At 43.6% G+C, this 18,426-nt stretch overlaps 2 protein-coding genes across 10 annotated transcripts in view; one reads left to right on the top strand and one right to left on the bottom strand.

Annotated features, from left to right (window-relative positions):
• Positions 1-18,426, top strand: part of LOC130367933 (oocyte zinc finger protein XlCOF6-like) — a 107,553-nt gene that overhangs the window by 1,794 nt on the left and 87,333 nt on the right. The gene's annotated exons all lie outside the window — the stretch shown is intronic.
• The window catches only part of LOC130367935 (zinc finger protein 251-like), a 49,279-nt gene continuing 39,685 nt past the window's right edge, over positions 8,833-18,426 (bottom strand). For 7 of the 9 annotated variants that reach the window (XM_056570967.1, XM_056570968.1, XM_056570964.1 and 4 more), the window contains exons 7-11: positions 15,831-15,901; positions 15,101-15,227; positions 12,154-12,222; positions 11,171-11,218; positions 8,834-9,617 (exon numbers count right to left, since the gene is read on the bottom strand). In XM_056570967.1, coding sequence (XP_056426942.1) covers positions 9,127-9,617; positions 11,171-11,218; positions 12,154-12,222; positions 15,101-15,227; positions 15,831-15,901 — 806 coding nt within the window. In that variant the 3' untranslated portion in view covers positions 8,834-9,126. Of the gene's footprint in view, positions 9,618-11,170; positions 11,219-12,153; positions 12,223-15,100; positions 15,228-15,830; positions 15,902-18,426 lie in introns of all 9 variants that reach the window. The other 2 variants (XM_056570970.1, XM_056570961.1) reach the window with 1 other exon arrangement.

The raw sequence follows: 18,426 nt of genomic DNA, 5'->3' as shown, positions 1-18,426 counted from the left end.
CTAGAGAGCGGCTGCTACCTAAAGGGGGGGGAGGGAACTATTACAGTTTTGGGCACTATGGGGGAGATGAATCAAAATCTGCCCAGAGGATAAGTTGCTGAGTTGCCCATAGCAACCAATCAGATCGGTTCTTTCATTTTTCAGACGTCTTTTCAAAAATGAAAGAAGCGATCTGATTGGTTGCTATGGGCAACTCAATTGCTAGTATATCACTGGGGAAATGACTTTTTCAATGAAGACACCCCTTTCCCCATGAGGCTACTCACTTTCGGGGTGTATTGATAAATGTGCCCTTGGAGAGAGAAATATATCACTTATGTAGAATTTAGGAACATCCAATAAGGCAGTGATACAAAATAATATATAACCTTTATTTCAAATCTTTAAAAATAAGATTAAAAAGTCCATATCTTACGGTTTGATTGGTCAATGCAGGACCGTGCTCATGAAATGGGTATAGGATGACAGGTGAATACCTATTTCTAAATAATCCTACCTGGATATAGGACTATCCCTCACTACATTTAGTGTGGATGGGGGTAGGGTCTAGTGTTTCCACTCGCAGGTGGTTAGCTGATTAATCTCTCATACTCCTGTCCAACGCGTTTCTCCCACTTATTTTAGGGGTTCATCAGGGAACCGAGGAGGGAATAATAGGCTAACAATATATAGTTATATCATGGAGGGGTACATAGAGATAGGTATATATGGACTAAGTTAAGATCAATAGTTAGTCAAATAGAGACCAGATAGAAAATAGATCTAGAGATGGGTATGTCAGTCAGTCACTGGCAAATTTGAGCCATAGTCAATGTCCAAGTTGGTGAGCTTTCAGTCTGAAGAATAATTCAGAGTAATGTACACACAGTCAAAGGTCATGGGTTATGATAGCTTAATGATAATACGCCACATCATAGTTTTAAATTAAATCATACGCTGCAAGTATAAATGATATGGCATCCATGTAAATTCCCAATATTAGAGATAACACAGCATAATTATTATAAGTTTTATTATAAGTTTTTATTGGTATCGTTTTTGTCTTGATGGGACTTTTTGATCACTTTTTAAACATCTTTTTTGGGTATACAAAGTGACCAAAAATATGCAATTTTGGACTTTTTTTAATGTAAACTCCATTGACTGTGCGGTTTAATTAACATTATATTTTTATAGTTTGGACATTTGGCCAAGCGGCGATACCACATATGTTTATTTTTATTATGTTTACATATTTTTTTATATTGAATTTGGGAAAAGGGGGTGATTTAAGTGTTTTATTTTTTTATTTTTTTTTTTTTTATTCAACTCTTTTTTTTACACTTAATTAGTCCCCCTAGGGGACTTTCAGGAGGAATTATTAGATTTCTCATACAGATCAATGGAATTCCATTGATCTGTGTGCTCTGCGCTCGATTGATAAAGCCTGGTTCAACCAGGCTCTATCAATCTCAAAGCTGCAGCAGACAGGGAAGCAGAGGTAAGCCCTCCAGCTACCTCCCCAGTGGATCGCCCCCTCACGATCGCACTGTGAGGGGGGGGGGGGGTCGATCCACCCCACTGGACCACCAGGGACTGGTTAAAGGAGTTTTCTAAGCTAAAACTTTTAACCCTCACTGTGCCCGGGCTGTAAAGCTATACATAATAAACTTTAACTTACATGCCTACGATCCCCCGTTGTTCCTATATCGCCGTCCCGTTCTCCGGTCCCGGTCTCTTCCACTTCCTGCGGGTCGGTGACTTCACTCTGCAATCAGCGGCCGCAGCAATGTCCCGTCGTGGCCGCTGATAGGCTGAGCGCAGAGTGAAGTCACCGACCAGCAGGAAGTGGAAGAGACCGGGACCGGAGAATGGGACAGTGATATCGGAACAACGGGGGATCGTAGGCATGTAAGTGAAAGTTTATTATGTATAGTTTTTACAGCCCGGGTACAGCGGGGGTTAAAAGTTTTAGCTTAGAGAACTCCTTTAAAGCTCCCTTTTGTCAAAGCTGACAGCGGCGATCTAAAGGGTTAATAGCCACCCGCAGCTATTGCCGCATGTCAGCTATTAGCGGCGGCCCCCAGCTAGCGGAATCAGCTGGGGGTTGGCCGGGGGTGGGGGTCAGCTGCCATACAATGGTTATCGTCTCAGGACGAGCCAGCTGGTCCTTAGACGGCAACCGGTTGGAATCCATAACTCTTCCAATTTTCCATCTATAGGGCTTGTTGCTTGCGGGACTAATTGTACTGCCTAATGACTTCACTCATTTTACCACAAAATATAAGGTGAAGCCCAAAAAATGATTTGTGGGAAGGCAAATTGAAAAAAAAAAAGAAATGCTGTCATGCAACTTTTGAGGATTTTGTCTCTACGCAATGCACTATACGGAAAAATGATTAAGTTATCTTTATTCTGTAGGACCATACCATTACAACGATGCCCAGAGTCGTAATTTGTAGCTTCTGGGCCCTGGTGCAAAATCTGCAACAGGGCCTCATGTGCCAATTATAATACTGGTCTCTTATGGGGCAGATGTGCTTTGGGGCCCCCTTAGGCACCAGGGCTCCTGTGCGACTGCTACCTCTACAGCTGCGCCCCTGACAATACCCAATTTTACTAGTCAACAAAAATATAATTTTTTTTGTAAGAAAATTTGTATGCTTAAAATTGTCCTGTTCTGACCCCTATAACTTAATTTTTCTGTATACAGGACTGTATGAGGGCTCATTTTTGCGCAGTGATCAGTATTTTTTATCAGTACCATTTTTGTTTTGATGGGACTTTTCATTTTTTTTTCTTTTGGTATATGAAGTGACCAAAAATACACAATAACATTGGTATTTTGTATTTTTTTTTTGTAATTGTATTTTTTTTTTATTGTATTTTTTTTAATTTGTATTTTTGTTGTTGTTTAATTAACAATATATTTTCTGCAACCTCCACCAACCACTAACACAGTGACCGGCTTTAGGCCCCACAATCAAGTTTGATTGTGGGATCTAAAGGGTTAATAGCCTAGCAGTGGCAACCCCTGCTGCAGGTTATTAGCTGAGGCCGCTGGCTGACAATTACAGCCGCACAGTACGAAGCAGGATGACATCACAATCCCGCTCCGATGCCAATTCCCCCTTCCCAGGATGTACCCAGATGTCCTATAGAGGCACTCCAGGAAATATTTTATTTTATTTATTTTTTGCTTAAATAGCGCTAAAATGAGGGAATAATGTGAAAAGCTCTTGTATTTGTTCCATTCTTCATTACTAGCAGATTACCCAGCATTGCCTGATCTTCCTACCTAAACCTTGTCGGCGAGGAAAAGAAACAATGATGCTTTTGATCTCATATCCCGTCCTCATTCACCTGGAGATGTGGAGCTTGTGCAGTAAGGTGAGGCTGAGCTCTAATGAAGAGATTGTGGTTGAAGGACCTGGGTGTATCCAGATAAAATTGTGTTTTCGGCCTTAAAGGGGTATTCCAGGATTTCATTTTATTTGGCTATGCTACAGCGGCTGTAAAGTTAGTGTAGTTCATAATATAGTGTCTGTACCTGTGTGTGACGGTTTTCTCACAATTCTTATGTGATTTTCACAACAATATTTATTTTTACCAGCATACAAAATGACTGTTGTCTCAGATTTTTCCCAGGTTGCAATGCGGCCAAGACCTGACTCACTAGTCAGCTGATGACAGGGAGCCTGTCTGCTTCAATGGGTGGAGGGATCGCTTTGTGGGAGAGAGATCAATCTGGAACTAATGTAACAGCTGTAGGCACCCTGATTGAAAACCACAGGTCTTTTGAATGGATGCAGCTCATTTATGTTTCAATGGGTGGGGTGGCTGATGTGTGGGAGGGAGGAAAATGGAATTATGGGATTTGTAGGCAAAAAAGAAAACTCAAACAGGAAATACCAGTTCACAAAAAGCTAGCCACAGTGTTATGGTAATCTCACAACATAGCCATTTAGCCCCAAGACAAGTGCAGATCCTTCCTAAGCAAGTCCATTACTGTCTGCCAGGTACGTACTAAAATCACCTTATGGTGGATAACCCCTTTAAACTAAAACAAAATGAAAATGGGTCTAAGAAATAGAAGGGGTGTAGCTGGCGAGCTGGACTGGCACACCCACCAGGAGATGCAGAGCGCAAAAATTTTGCACCTTTTTACATGGTGCTGCTGTATGTGCCTTTGTAGAAAGTTGAGTCGTAAAACAATTTCTCTGTTTGGTTTTGCAATGATAAAAAAATAATAATAATAATTTCATAAATGCATTAACATTTAAGCACAAAGCAGGAAATATTATTATTATTATATTTTTTTTTTTTGCAATTTCACACCAGCGCAGACGATACTTAAAGGGGTACTCCGGTGAAAACCTTTTTTCTTTTAAATCAACTGGTGGCAGAAAGTTAAACATATTTGTAAATTACTTCTATTAAAAAATCTTAATCCTTCCAGTACTTATTAGCTGCTGAATGCTACAGAGGGAATTCCTTTCTTTTTGGAACACTGATGACATCACGAGCACAGTGCTCTCTGCTGACATCTCTGTCCATTTTAGCAACCGTGCATAGCAGATGTATGCTAAGGGCAGCATGGTGGCTCAGTGGTTAGCACTGCTGCCTTGCAGTGCTGGGGACTATGGTTCAAATCCCACTAAGGACAACAATAAATAAAGCGTTATTATTATTATAATAACGTCAGCAGAGAGAACTGTGCTCGTGATGTCATCAGAGAGCATTCCAAAAAGAAAAGAATTTCCTCTGTCGTATTCAGCAGCTAATAAGTACAGGAAGGATTAAGATTTTTTAATAGAAGTAATTTACAAATATGCTTAACTTTCTGCCACCAGTTGATTTAAAAGAAAAAAGGTTTTCACCGGAGTACCCCTTTAAAAAATTGTCTATATATAAGCAACTTTGCTTTTTATCCAGAACCTGCATGAAGTACGCATGACGTAAGTACAGGAAAATGGGCGTAAAAAGAACTTGACTTACACAGTGATAACCCTCCCCATTGAGCTTATAAAATTGTGTTTTTGAGATGTCAGATGGATGTTGGTGACTTTCATCTAGGATGCAACCGCAAGAAGGGTGCTTCATATATTCCAAAGCAGAAGTTATTGCCGAATAATGGTCACCTGCATGACAGATTGGGGGTATTCAGTGGGTCGAGACTGCTGAAGCTGTGAAGGAGGGTGGAGTAACTGGAATAGGTAGGGGAGGACCTTCTGGAAGCTAAGAGACAGCCAAAGATCAGCTAGCTCAGTGTTTCCCAACCAGTGTGCCTCCAGCTGTTGCAAAACTACAACTCCCAGCATGCCCGGACAGCCTTCGGCTGTCCGGGCATGCTGGGAGTTGTAGTTTTGCTACAGCTGGAGGCATGTTGGTTGCGAAACACTGAGCTAGGTAGACTGTGAGTGCCTCTCTGGTGTGCCATTTCCACCTGCACAGTGGTCAACATTAAGGCTGGGTTCACACCACGTTTTTGCAATACAGTTCCCGAATCAGGTTTTTGATTAAAAAAACGGATTCCTCAAAACCTGACTAAACTGTATCAAAACGTGTGTACAAATTTTAATCCGTATATGGTTGAAAACCGTACATGGTTTGAAAATGATGTCCGGTTGCATTCGTTTTTTAAGAAAAAATATGTACTAATGTATATTAGTTTTTAAATAGTTTTTAAATAAAAAAAACTGTACAAAGTCAAAAACCGGATGGTGGAAACCTAATGGAACTGTACGCACATACAGTTCTGTACGGTTCCCATTGACTCCCATGTTAAAAAAAAAAAACGAATACGTTTCAATACGGTTTTTCACCCGGACCAAAAACCGTGGTAGGCTACCGTTTTGGGTACAGGAAAAAAAACTGACAAAACCGTACAGGATGCAAAACAGACACAACCTGATGCATCTTTTGCCATACGGTTTTCAATGGAGAGTCAATGCATACGGTTTTCAATACGGTTCCGTACGGTTTTCACATAGAAAACGTATACGGGAACTGTATTGCAAAAACGTGGTGTGAATGCAGCCTTATACAGTGTAAAGGGCAGGGGGAGTCAGGTGCGCACAAACTTCCCTGCCTTATAACCAGCTTTCATAGCAGGTCTCAGGAGTGAAACCCAGTGTAATCCAAACCTCTGACATGTATGGACAGCATATGGAAAGTTTATTCAAATGACTGAGACGCTTTAAGAACAGGTTGAAGCCTTTCAAAACTTTGTGATACCTAATAGCTACTCCTACATAAAATCTTAAAAACAAACTTTACAGCTCTTAAAGGGGTACTCTGCTTAGGGATCTACCGATTATCGGTTTGGCCGATATTATCGGGCAATATTCACGATTTGGACATCATCGGTATCAGGAATTACCTTGCCGATATGCCGTTAATGCCCCGCACCCCCCCCCCCACCCCCGCCAGAGACCACTGCCGAGACCACCGCCGCCGCCGCTGCCCCATTGCATCCTCCATCCCCGGTTTTATAATGACCTGTTCCCGGGGTCCGCGCTATTTCTGGCTCCTGCGGCGTCCTGCGCAGTGCAATGACGAGTGTCATCCTCAACACAACGTCACCGTCAGTGCGCACAGTGACAGCTCAGGAGGCCGCCGGAGCCAGAAGTAGCGCGGACCCCGGGAACAGGTAATTATAAAACCGGGGATGGGGAAGGCAATGGGGCAGCGGTGGTGGTTGGACTAGGGAGGACCCCAGGACAGGCAGGTGGAGAGAAGCGGGTGGCGGCGGCGGTCTCTTGCCCTGCAAAAGCCGCTGCAGTTCATTGATTTAAAGCGCCCGCTTTAAATCATTGATCTGTGGGGCCGGGGGAATAGCCGATAACTTATACCGGAATATCGGTATATATTATCGGCTATCGGCCTGAAAGGTCGCATATTATCTCTATTGGCCCTAAAAAATCCATATCGGTCGATCCCTAAATCTGCCCCTAGACAACTTATCCCCTATCCAAAGGATAGGGGATAGGATGTCTGATAGAGGGGGTCCCGCCGCTGGGGACCCCCGCGATCTTCGCTGCGGCATTCCAGACATCTGGTGCACGGAGTGAACTTCACTCTGTGCCGGATGACTGGCAATGCGGGGGCTCCTGACGTCACGGGAACGCCCCCGCTCGTGACGTCACACCACCTCAATGCAAGTCTATGGGAGAGGCGTGATGTCCGTCACGCCCCCTCCCATAGACTTGCATTGAGGGGACGTTGCCGTGGGGTCAGGTGCCTCCGGCGCTGCAAGCTAGGCTTTAAATTAACGCCGGGTGCAGCAGGGAGATCAGCTGTAGAACCCCTCCCCCCCGATCAGACATCTTATCCCATATCCTTTGGATAGGGGATAAGATGTCTAGGGGCGGAGAACCCCTTCAAGTAGCTGTCCAGGAGGCCGCTTTCTTTTAAAATCAGCACCACGCGTGCCCACACATTTTGTGTGATTCCCTTCAGTGGAGCCAAGGTGCAATACCAAACACACACTATTGACAGGTGTGGCGCTGTTCCTGGGTAAAGAGCTGTCATATTCTTCTATTGCTGATCAACTCCTTTAACAGATGTGGAAAGAGACTCGAGTCTATTACCACCCAACCAGCAAATGGCAACCACTGCAGATGTTTCCAAGAGAGTCATGCAGACATTATGAGGAAACAGTCACTGTCTGGCAGTTCAATAGTAAAATAAGGGGAAATAATTCTGTGTAAAACATTGCCTTCAGAACATAAAAAGGGCTACCACACCCGAAAAAAAATAAAAATAATAATAATAAAAAATACAAATAAATAAAATAGCTTTTCTCCAGTGTGAATTCTCTCCATGGCTCCAAAGGAGTGATGACTGAGAAAAGCTTTTCACACATCTGTAGATCATTTCAGCTGTGTGAATGCGGACATGCCTTTTTAGTGTGAAGCGTCTTCCTGCAGTCCCTACACAGATATGGCCGCGCCCCAGTGTGCGTTCTTCAGTGGATAAACAACACAGAATTACCATAAAATTATTTTGGTATGTTGTAAGATAGCAGACCTGAACTTTTTATGCAGCTTTTGGTGCATTCATCGCAAGCATAATTCCCCAATCCAGTGTGTTGTCGCTGATGGCGCACAAGGCGGGACCTCCGGATAAAACATTTTCCACAATGAGAACTAAAATATACGTCTTCTCCCCATGTGGGTCCTTAAGCGAGGAAGTAGATAAGAAAGAAGAGAAAAAAAACACACGTGCCCCTAGTGCGGTACCGTGAGTATTTGGCACAAGAATTGCGCTTACCAGAATGTGTTGCGCTGTGGGCACAACACCAGGAAGAGCATAATAGATAAATCTGCATGCAGCCAGGATCCTCCGGTTGAAGACTTGCTCACCGGTGGAGATTCAGTGGAAAAAAATGGCAAATGTAAAATTGGATCCTTAGTCCGGCGCAGCACAGTAGAAGAAGAGTCCGTAATCCAGGGGTTAACTTCATATGGTTTATTAAAAACACAATCACAACGCGTTTCTTGCCCGTACAGGGCACTTCTTCAGGCAATGTGTATACAGGCATGGCAAACAGCTCAGTTTAAATAAACATGGCAAAACTTCTAAAGGTTACGTCAATTTGGCTATTCTGGCTCTATGACTAGAACAGCTGCACTAAACACTAATAAATACAGTAAAAAATGATATTCAAAGTAACAAAATACATAGATGGCAACTATGTGTATGTCAAGATATTAATATCTTGATATACACATAGTTGCCATCTATGTATTTTGTTACTTTGAATATAATAATGTTTTATTTATTTATTTATTTATTGTATTTATTAGTGTTTAGTGCAGCTGTTCTAGTAATAGAGCCAGAATAGCCAAATTGACGTAACCTTTAGAAGTTTTGCCATGTTTATTTAAACTGAGCTGTTTGCCATGCCTGTATACACATAGCCTGAGGAAGTGCCCTGTACGGGCAAGAAACGCGTTGCGATTGTGTTTTCAATAAACCATATGAAGTTAACCCCTGCATTACGGACTCTTCTTCTACTGCGCTGCGCCGGACTAAGGATCCAATTTTACATCTGCCATTTTTTTTCCACTTAAGTGAGGAAGAAGATTCTAGCTCTGAGGAAAAACCTTTCTGACATTTGCTACACGTGTCACCACTGTTGTCTTACAAGGTGCAAACTACATATGAACCACAGTTGCTACAGATATAGGGCTTCTTACCATTGTAGGTCTTTCTATGTATAAGAAGCAGGGAGTTATCTATAAGAGTCCCACATTTACCACAGAAATACGGCCTTTCCACTGCATGGATTCTCTTGTGCCTTATGAGATTTGAACTGCGGTTGAAACATCTTCCGCAGTCTGTACATGTGTAATGTCTCTCGGTGAGGTGGGATTTACAGTCCGCCGTGAGTTCAGACCCAGTCCATGTCTTTCCATGAGACTGTCCACTGTGTGTCTGAACTAAAGACTTATTACCATTATAGTAATTTTGTTTTGTAAAGTCTTCTGAACGATAGACCGGCTGCTCATCGCCATTGCACATTTGGTCTTGTAACAGAAGTTCCTGTTCACCACACACAGAACTTTCCACTGTCCAATATCTAGTGGACACATCGGGCTCTGGTTCCTGTTTCACTGTGATGGGCTGCAGACCTGCAAATGATGAATAAAACAAACAGTCATGTTACTTTTGTTTTACATACGTTACGTTTGGTAGATTTTCTTGTACCTTAGCTGAACACGCTATCTTGATAGTTGCAGCAAAGGCAGGTCTATGAGCAAAGTGCAGCTACAGTCATTGCCGTAAATGTTGGCACCCCTGACATTTTTCAAGGAAATGAAGTATTTCTCACAGAAAAGGATTGCAGTAACACATGTTTTGCTATACACGTTTATTTCCTTTGTGTGTATTGGAACTAAACCAAAAAAGGGAGGAAAAAAAGCAAATTGGACAAAATTTCACGAAACTTCAAAAATGGTCTGGACAAAATTATTGGCACCCTTTCAAAATTGTGGATAAATAAGATTGTTTCAAGCATGTGATGCTCCTTTAAACTCACATGGGGCAAGTAACAGGTGTGGGCAATATAAAAATCACACCTGAAAGCAGATAAAAAGGAGAGAAGTTCCCTTAGTCTTTGCATTGTGTGTCTGTGTGTGCCACACTAAGCATTGACAACAGAAAGAGGAGAAGAGAACTGTCTGAGGACTTGAGAACCAAAATTGTGGAAAAATATCAACAATCTCCTGGTTATAAGTCCATCTCCAGAGATCTAGATTTGCCTTTGTCCACAGTGCATTATCAGGAAGTTTACAACCCATGGCACTGTAGATAATCTCCCTGAGCGTGGACGGAAGAGAAAAATTGATGAAAGGTGTCAACGCAGGATAGTATGGATGGTGGATAAACAGCCCCAAACAAGTTCCAAAAATATTCAAGCTGTCCTGCAGGCTCAGGGAGCATCAGTGTCAGCACGAACTATTCGTCGACCTTTAAATGAAATGAAACGCTATGGCAGGAGACCCAGGAGGACCCCACTGCTGACACAGAGACATAAAAATGCCTTGACAAAATCAAACCTATATAAAGTAGGGTATCATTTTAATCGTATGGACCTACAGAATAAAGAAAAGGTGTAATTTTTCCCGAAAAAATGTACTGTGTAGAAACGGAAGCCCCCAAAATGTACAAAAGGGTGTTTTTTTTTTCGATTTTGTCTCACAATGATTTTTTTTCCCGTTTCGCCGTAGATTTTTGGGTAAAATGACTGACATCATTACAAAGTAGAATTGGTGGCGCAAAAAATAAGCGCTCATATAGATTTTTTGGTGCAAAATTTAAAGAGTTTTGATTTTTTTAAAGGTAAGGAGGAAAAAACTAAAATGCAAAAACGGAAAAACCCCGGGTCCTTAAGGGGTTAAGGGTGCCAATAATTTATAATTTTGTCCAGACCATTTTTGGAGTTTGGTGACATTATGTCCAATTTGCTTTTTTTCCTCCCTTTTTTTGGTTTAGTTCCAATACACACAAAGGGAATAAACATGTATATAGCAAAACATGTGTTACTGCAATCCTTTTCTGTGAGAAATACTTCATTTTCTAGAAAAATTTCAGGGGTGCCAACATTTATGGCCATGACTGTATGTCTCTCAGTGAGGACAAGTGATCTACAAGACATATGTGTTCCTTAGTAGCCAACACTCACCTGCAGTATGACAGTGCTCTTCATGTTTCTCTGTTCTGTAGACGATTTCTATAGAAGCAAATTGAAAACAATATTATGTTGCCAGGTAAATGGTCTCTTTTTACCACAAATGTCATATAACCAGGATCTGGGGCCCATCAATAAAACCTTCTTCTTATTTACTACATTAAAAGGACTTCTTCCTTACATGGATTCTTGCTGGAGTCTTTATATTTGTAAACTATGGTTGAAACAATTTTCTGCAATCTGTACATGTAAATGTACGTCCTGGTAAGTTGGTACTTAGCGCACCAGGACAAACATTTACATCCTATACATAACCGCAAGCATCGGAGCGATGCTCGGGTCATGCGCGGCATGTCCCGGCTGCTGATAGCAGCCAGGGACCAGCCGGTAATGGCGGACATCCGCCATTAACCCCTCAGATGCCATGATCAATACAGATCACGGCATCTGCAGCATCGCAGTCACTAAAATGGATGATCTGATCCCCCGCAGCGCTGCCGCGGTGATCCGATCATCCAGAACGGCAGACAGAGGTCCCCTCACCTGCCTCCGCTGCCTTCCATGGGTCTTCTGCTCTGGTCTGCGATCGAGCAGACCAGAGCAGAAGATGACCGATAACACTGATCAGTGCTAAGCCCTATGCATAGCACTGAACAGTATTAGCAATTGAATGATTGCTATAAATAGTCTCCTATGGGGACTATTAAAGTGTCAAAATAAAAGTAAAAAAAGTTTTTTGAAAAAGTAAAGCAAATGTGAAAAAACCCTCCCCTAATAAAAACGTAAATTGTCCCATTTTCCCTATTTCACCCCCAAAAAGTGTAAAAAAAAATATTTCCAAAATAGCTGCTTTTATATAAAATGTTATTCCCCAAAAAAATTAATAAAAAAAAGTATTAAAAGTTTTATATAAGCAACTATGGTATCACTAAAATACAAGACACAGATGGCAGATTCCCTTTATAGTCTACACTTACCTTCTGTATGACAAAGATCTAGACCTTTTTCCATTCTGGAGATGATTTCAGGTTTTTCATAGATAAAACCTGTGGAAGTAAATTGCACATAATATTAGGTCTGAAGGTCGACCTATCGTGAAGTTCCCGTTATGCCGGGATGTATAAAAGGATCCAACAAGTGTTCAACAGGCAGGTACCTTAAATATTGGTGAAGCAAATGGGCACATCAGTTTGTCCAATGTAGTGGACACTTTGGATTTTCTCCAGGGGGAACACCCATCAGTCATCAGAATAAAAGAGCTGCAGCCCTAGATAAAGTGTACCTGTAAGGCTGATCTCCTGACTAGAGATGAGCGAACTTACAGTAAATTTGATTCGTCACGAACTCCTCGGCTCGGCGGTTGCTGACTTTTCCTGCATAAATTAGTTCAGCTTTCAGGTGCTCCCGTGGGCTGGAAAAGGTGGATGCAGTCCTAGGAGACTCTTTCTTAGGACTGTATCCACCTTTTCCAGCCCACCGGAGCACCGGAAAGCTGAACTAATTTATGCAGGAAAAGTCATAAACCGCCGAGCTGAGAAGTTCGTGACGAATCGAATTTACTGTAAGTTCGCTCATCTCTAGTCCTGACCATTCTTCAGATTAGACGCAGAAAGCCACAGGTCACCACTGGCCATTTCTAATGAACCTTTAGCCTTTCCCAGGTCTTTTCATATCTTCACTTTCTATGCTCTTCCGACACTATAGTAAACTACACTGCCTTTAAGAATTTAGCTTTGTATATCCCTTTCTATATTCTGTATATATGGTACAGTGGGAATCAGATATTGACACTACCCTATCGCTGGCACAGTGGTATGAACATTCTTAGTAATGGCAGCTGACAAATCTCCCTGACAAATACAACACAAACAATTTTACACAGAGCGTACTGTGTTCCACTAGGGTAACATGGAATTTTCTCATCCGCAGCTCTTTTAGGTTTTAGAGGGTGCGCAAATATAGGCTCTACATATATATATCTGGTGGTTTTGCCTGATCGCGAAGCAATTTTGGACAGATGTGAGGTCTATGTTGAGCTCAGTGCTGGGACATTCTTCTCTAACAACCCCGGCTGCTTACCCAAACGCTGTGTTCAAACTAGCACTTTATGTTCAGATGGCTGCCAGAATTCATTTATCGTTGCAGTAGAAAACTGCAAATTTGATACTGTCAGGGGTGGTTTCTGGGTATAGGGCAGGGTCACACCAGGGGAGGGGATCCAGGCTGTGTTCACTGCAATGTTAGCTCCCGGGTAGCTCTGTGTGTGTGCTCGTAGTTTCGGATTTCCCGCTGTAGAAATTCGCTGCTACAAGCGAACACACAGAACTACCCGGCCGCAGTTGGAAAGTCCCTCTGCAGTCCCTCTGTGACTGCTGTCAGTGCATCCGCAGTGTGAAATATGCTGCGGATGCGACCGGTGTGATCCTGCCATAAATGTGATTGTCTTAAATGCAAAGATCAGTGCCATATGTTGAAATGTTCATGTGATTCTAAACCCCATGGCTGGAATCGCCCCCCCACTCCCAATATGTCTTATTAGTCTGTACTGTTAGGCTAAGTTTCCACTTGGTTTTTTTTCTGGCAGTTTTTGAGCCAAAGTCAGAAGTGGATCCATAAAGGGAGGAGACATGTAAGTCCTTCCTTTATATGTCCTATTCCTTTTGAATACATTTCTGGCTTTGGCTCAAAAACTGCAGTGGGAGTTTTCCAAAAACTGCCAGAAAAAAAAACAAGTGGAAACTTAGCCTAATACAAGCTTTGGACCTTTGCTGCTGTATCTGTTTCTTTTCCCTTTTCCTCTATGCTGCTTGGTATAGGGGCTACCACAGTGTACTTTGGAGATTTTCTTGAACTCCTGCATGTGACTGTGCCTGAAGATTTCATTTAGGCCTCTGGGCCCATGGCTGTATTATACCTGTATTTTTGGGTTTTTATTTCCAGTTATTTGTATGGTCTGCTTCTTATGTCCCGTGTGGCAGACACACCACGGGGTCTTCCAGCTCTTTGTATTGTATTGATTTTCTGATTTATTGAAAGTTTGAGACTAAGATAAGAAAGCTGTGCTGTGATTGGTTGCCATGGGCAACTAAGAAAATTTCTCTTATGCAGTTTTTTATTCTCCCCGTTGTCTTCTTAAACAAAGTATTAGGCATTATGAAGCACACACCAAAAAAAAAAAAGAAAAAAAAAAGGCTAAAAACTATAATGTAGCAGCTTCAGGTGTAAGAAGTATTCAGGTGTCATCTGAAAGGAGAGGTCTCAGTAATATGCACTTGTGTTAAAGGGGTACTCTGGCCCTAAGACATCTTATCCCCTATACAAAGGATAGGGGATAAGATGCCTGATCGCGGGGGACCTGCCGCTGGGGACCCCCGTGATCATGCGCGCAGCACCCCGTTATAATCAGTCCCCGGAGCATGTTCGCTCCGGGTCTGATTACTGGCGATCACGGGGGCCGGAGCATTGTGACGTCACGTCCCCGCCCCCGTGTAACATCATGCTCCGCCCCCTCAATGCAAGCCTATGGGAGGGGGCATGACATCACAATGCTCCGGCCCCCGTGATCGCCAGTAATTAGACCCGGAGCGAACATGCTCCGGGGACTGATTATAACGGGGTGCTGCGCGCATGATCACGGGGGTCCCCAGCGGCGGGACCCCCGCGATCAGGCATCTTATCCCCTATCCTTTGGATAGGGGATAAGATTTCTTAGCACTGGAATACCCCTTTAAAGGGAAACATGGTGGGTTGAATGCCCATAGAAACCAATCAAAGAGATGTTTCAATTCTACAAAAGACCTTATAAAACGATAGTTGGAAACTGATCGACCACTATGGGAAACTGCACATTTGCCAGTTGTGTGTCATTATATTATACAGATAAAATGGTAAAAAAAACACCCTATTCTAACCGTAGTTCCTTACCCATAGAGAAGAGGTTGTAGTAATTCTCCAGCATGACGTCCATATACAGCAGCCTCTCCATTATGCCCAATGTCCCCCACTCCCCTGCTGAGAAGTACACCGCCACATCCTCAAACCTGATCGGAACCTGAGAATAAAATAGTAAAAGATTCTGGAGGGAAATTCATGATTGCTTTTCAGCCTTAGGCTATGTTCACACGACGAAATGTCCGCACGGAGAATCTCCAAGCAGACATTCCGCACGCTGCTAGGCATGCATTCTGTGCGGACTCTGCACAAAGAACGAACGCGTTCCTTCTTTATGCGGAGACGGAAAATGGTATTTCCGTGCCGGAAACATCTGGAACGGAAGTTCTGCCATGTGCAAAGCGCAGTAGAATCTCGTTGAATTCAAGGGAACTCTGCTGCAGCGGAATTTCCGTGTGGACATTCCAAGCAGAATTCTGCATGGAAATTCCGACATGTGAACCGAGCCACTCCGCGGTGAACACTCCGCAAGGACCACTCGGCAAGGTGTCCCCTCCACAGACTGCAATGCATTTCCCAGCAGATTCCGCTGAAAGAATCAACATGTCAATTCTTTTGGCGGTGGCTAGAATTAGAATTTCCGTGCCAGATGTTTCTTAAGACTACATGATAATACTTGGGGTACAATCCTAATCGTCTGACCATTGCTGTGAGGAATATATGGCTTAGTATGTTCACCTGTAGGGACAGCACAGTACATTACCTCTTCTAGCAAGGACTCCATCTCAACCTTCAGCTTAGATATCAGACCCAAAGACTCTGCAACCGCAGCATCTAGAAAAGTGATAAGACGCCATGATGTTACACAGTATTAAATATAGGAAACATCCGCAATATAGGAGTTTTCATACCCAAGTCAAGCTTTGTTTAGTCAAACCAGAGCTAGTTCCTTTCAAAATCAGCACCACGCTTGTCCTCGGGTTGTGTGTGGAATTACAACTTGACTCCATGCACTTTAATGGACCCTGAGCTGCAATACCACACGCAACCTGAGGACAAGTGTGGTGCTGTCTTTATAATAAATCAGCTCTGTATATCTAATCCTGGATGACCTCTTTAATATCTGTTTTTAGAAAAGCTGAGTGACAACATATACTGCTACTCAGGGCTTATGTCCTGCAGGAGCGCGTGGGAACTGAGTTCCTGCACTTTTTGCACAGCTGGAACACCGTTCCCATTAGTAGGAGTCCTGCGAGATTAACCCTTGAGTGGAAGAGTTCCCACACTTTTTTTTCTTCCCAGGACTTGACCCCCCCCCCCCCCCCTGCTGCTGCCACTATAGATCACACAAGAGCTGACACCCAGCTGCCCCAGGATCTGGAATAGAAAGTACTTTTATTTATGTAGTGATTCAGAAGCAAGGCCTGTATCTGAACAACTGTGCCCAAAAAAGATTCGGTAACATTACCAGACGTAGAACCAACAGTACGACTGCACAGGCATCTGTCCCTCGCTGATACTCATATAGGGACACAAGCAGCATACAATATACCAGTGGTTTCCAACCTGCGGACCTCCAGATGTTGCAAAACTACAATTCCCAGCATGCCCGGACAGCCGTTGGCTGTCCGGGCATGCTGGGAGTTGTAGTTTTGCAACATCTGGAGGTCCGCAGGTTGAAGACCACTGCAATATACTATAGTCCCAATAGAACATACACCACCCCCCCCACACACATAGCATCAGGACAGCAGACTTTTCACAGCCATCTGGGTCCCAGCTTACAGGGACATGGAGGCCATCTAGGAGGCCTGGCGCCTTATGAACTGTTTTAAGGACACTATATGGCTGGTCAGGAACCGCCTCATTTACAACAGGGAGGACATGTCCGTCCAGGACTGCTGCAGGCTGATCCACAGCCTGCTTTGGCTTCTTTCACACTACAATATAATAAAATAACGGCCGTTATTAATAACGGTCTATAAAGTGTTAAAACGGCTATTAGAAAAATCCCATAGGCTATAATGGGATTTTCTAACGGCCATATAGGATTTCGTTTTACAGCTGATTTTCAGATGGAACTTCGTACGGATCTTTAAAACTGAGTCATTTTGTAGTGTGAAAGGAGCCTTAGAGACTGTTCCATCTTGGACAGTCCGGACGTCGATGAAGAAGATGACTAATGCCCCTCTGCTTCCCCTACCTCCCCATATGTTTACATAGTAGTTTGGCCCTGTGATCCGCCCCTCCCTACCCCCATTGGTCTCACGGCCCTCACCGATCACAGACAGTAACGTGTTGTTGTTTTTCGACTTTGTTTCTTCGATATCGAGTGATAGAGCGGAGTGTTAGTGTAGCATGTGGTACGGTGTATAGCTTAGGGAATCTGTGCTGTATATTGTACCGTCATACTTTGTGTGATTGTAATTAATTGTATGACTTGTAATGACGACTGAATGATGAATAAATCTCTTTCTATACAGAGAGAGTCCAGGGCCGGTTAATCCAATGGGCTCCATGGGCCTCTACTGCTGGGGGGGTGAATGTGTGTCCCAATGTGTGGCTGGTCTTCTTGCCGATTGGGGTGAGGGCCTGGCTCAGAGCCCATCCCCCACTAGTACAATTAGACCAGCATCCCGGTAGCAGACGTGTCACGAGTGCTGCATGCAGGCATGTCTGCTAGTAGATTGCATGTGCTGGGAGTTTTGCCACCGCTGGAGACACCCTGGTTGGGAAACACTGATCTGGAAGCATACTACAGACTTTTACTTTTAGCAGGTAGCCTTTGCATACCTGAGAAAAATTTCTTTTTTGCTGACAAGGGATATTTCAGCACTTAAAGGAGTACTCCGGAGCTGACCTTTTATAGGGGAATTGTTGCATGAGGCAAAGTTATATAACATTCTTATATACTCACGTTTTCCATATGGTCTTCTTCCCGGTCTTTTCCTCGCTTTTCTCTCCGTCCGGAAGCTGGGTCTTCTGATGACGGTCGACCTGTATTTCTTCTTGATCTGCCGCCATCTTCGCCCGGTGACTCATCGCTCCCATGAGTCACTGCGGGCTGCGCCGGCCTCCCAGCCCGGAGCCGACTACTCCCCCAAAGTTAATTTATTCTGCGCATGCGCAGTACTACACAAATAGCGTAGGGCTAATGCTAGGCTCCTATTGCTGCCTATGTTAGCCCTACGCTATTTGCATAGTGCTGCGCCTGCGCTACATAGAATGTACTTCTATATACTGTACACCGCTCCAGCACCCCCTGCTCTCCCTATACCCTGTGCCTCCCTTTAGCCGCTGATCTCGCCCTCTCCCCCAGTATATGATCCGCCCGGCCCGGAAGCCTCAGGTCTCGGGGG

Source organism: Hyla sarda, chromosome 4, assembly GCF_029499605.1.
Source record: "Hyla sarda isolate aHylSar1 chromosome 4, aHylSar1.hap1, whole genome shotgun sequence".
Classification (NCBI taxonomy): Eukaryota; Metazoa; Chordata; class Amphibia; order Anura; family Hylidae; genus Hyla; species Hyla sarda.
The sequence above is the reverse complement of the archived record's forward strand: the minus strand, read 5'-3'. Positions and strand labels throughout refer to the sequence as shown.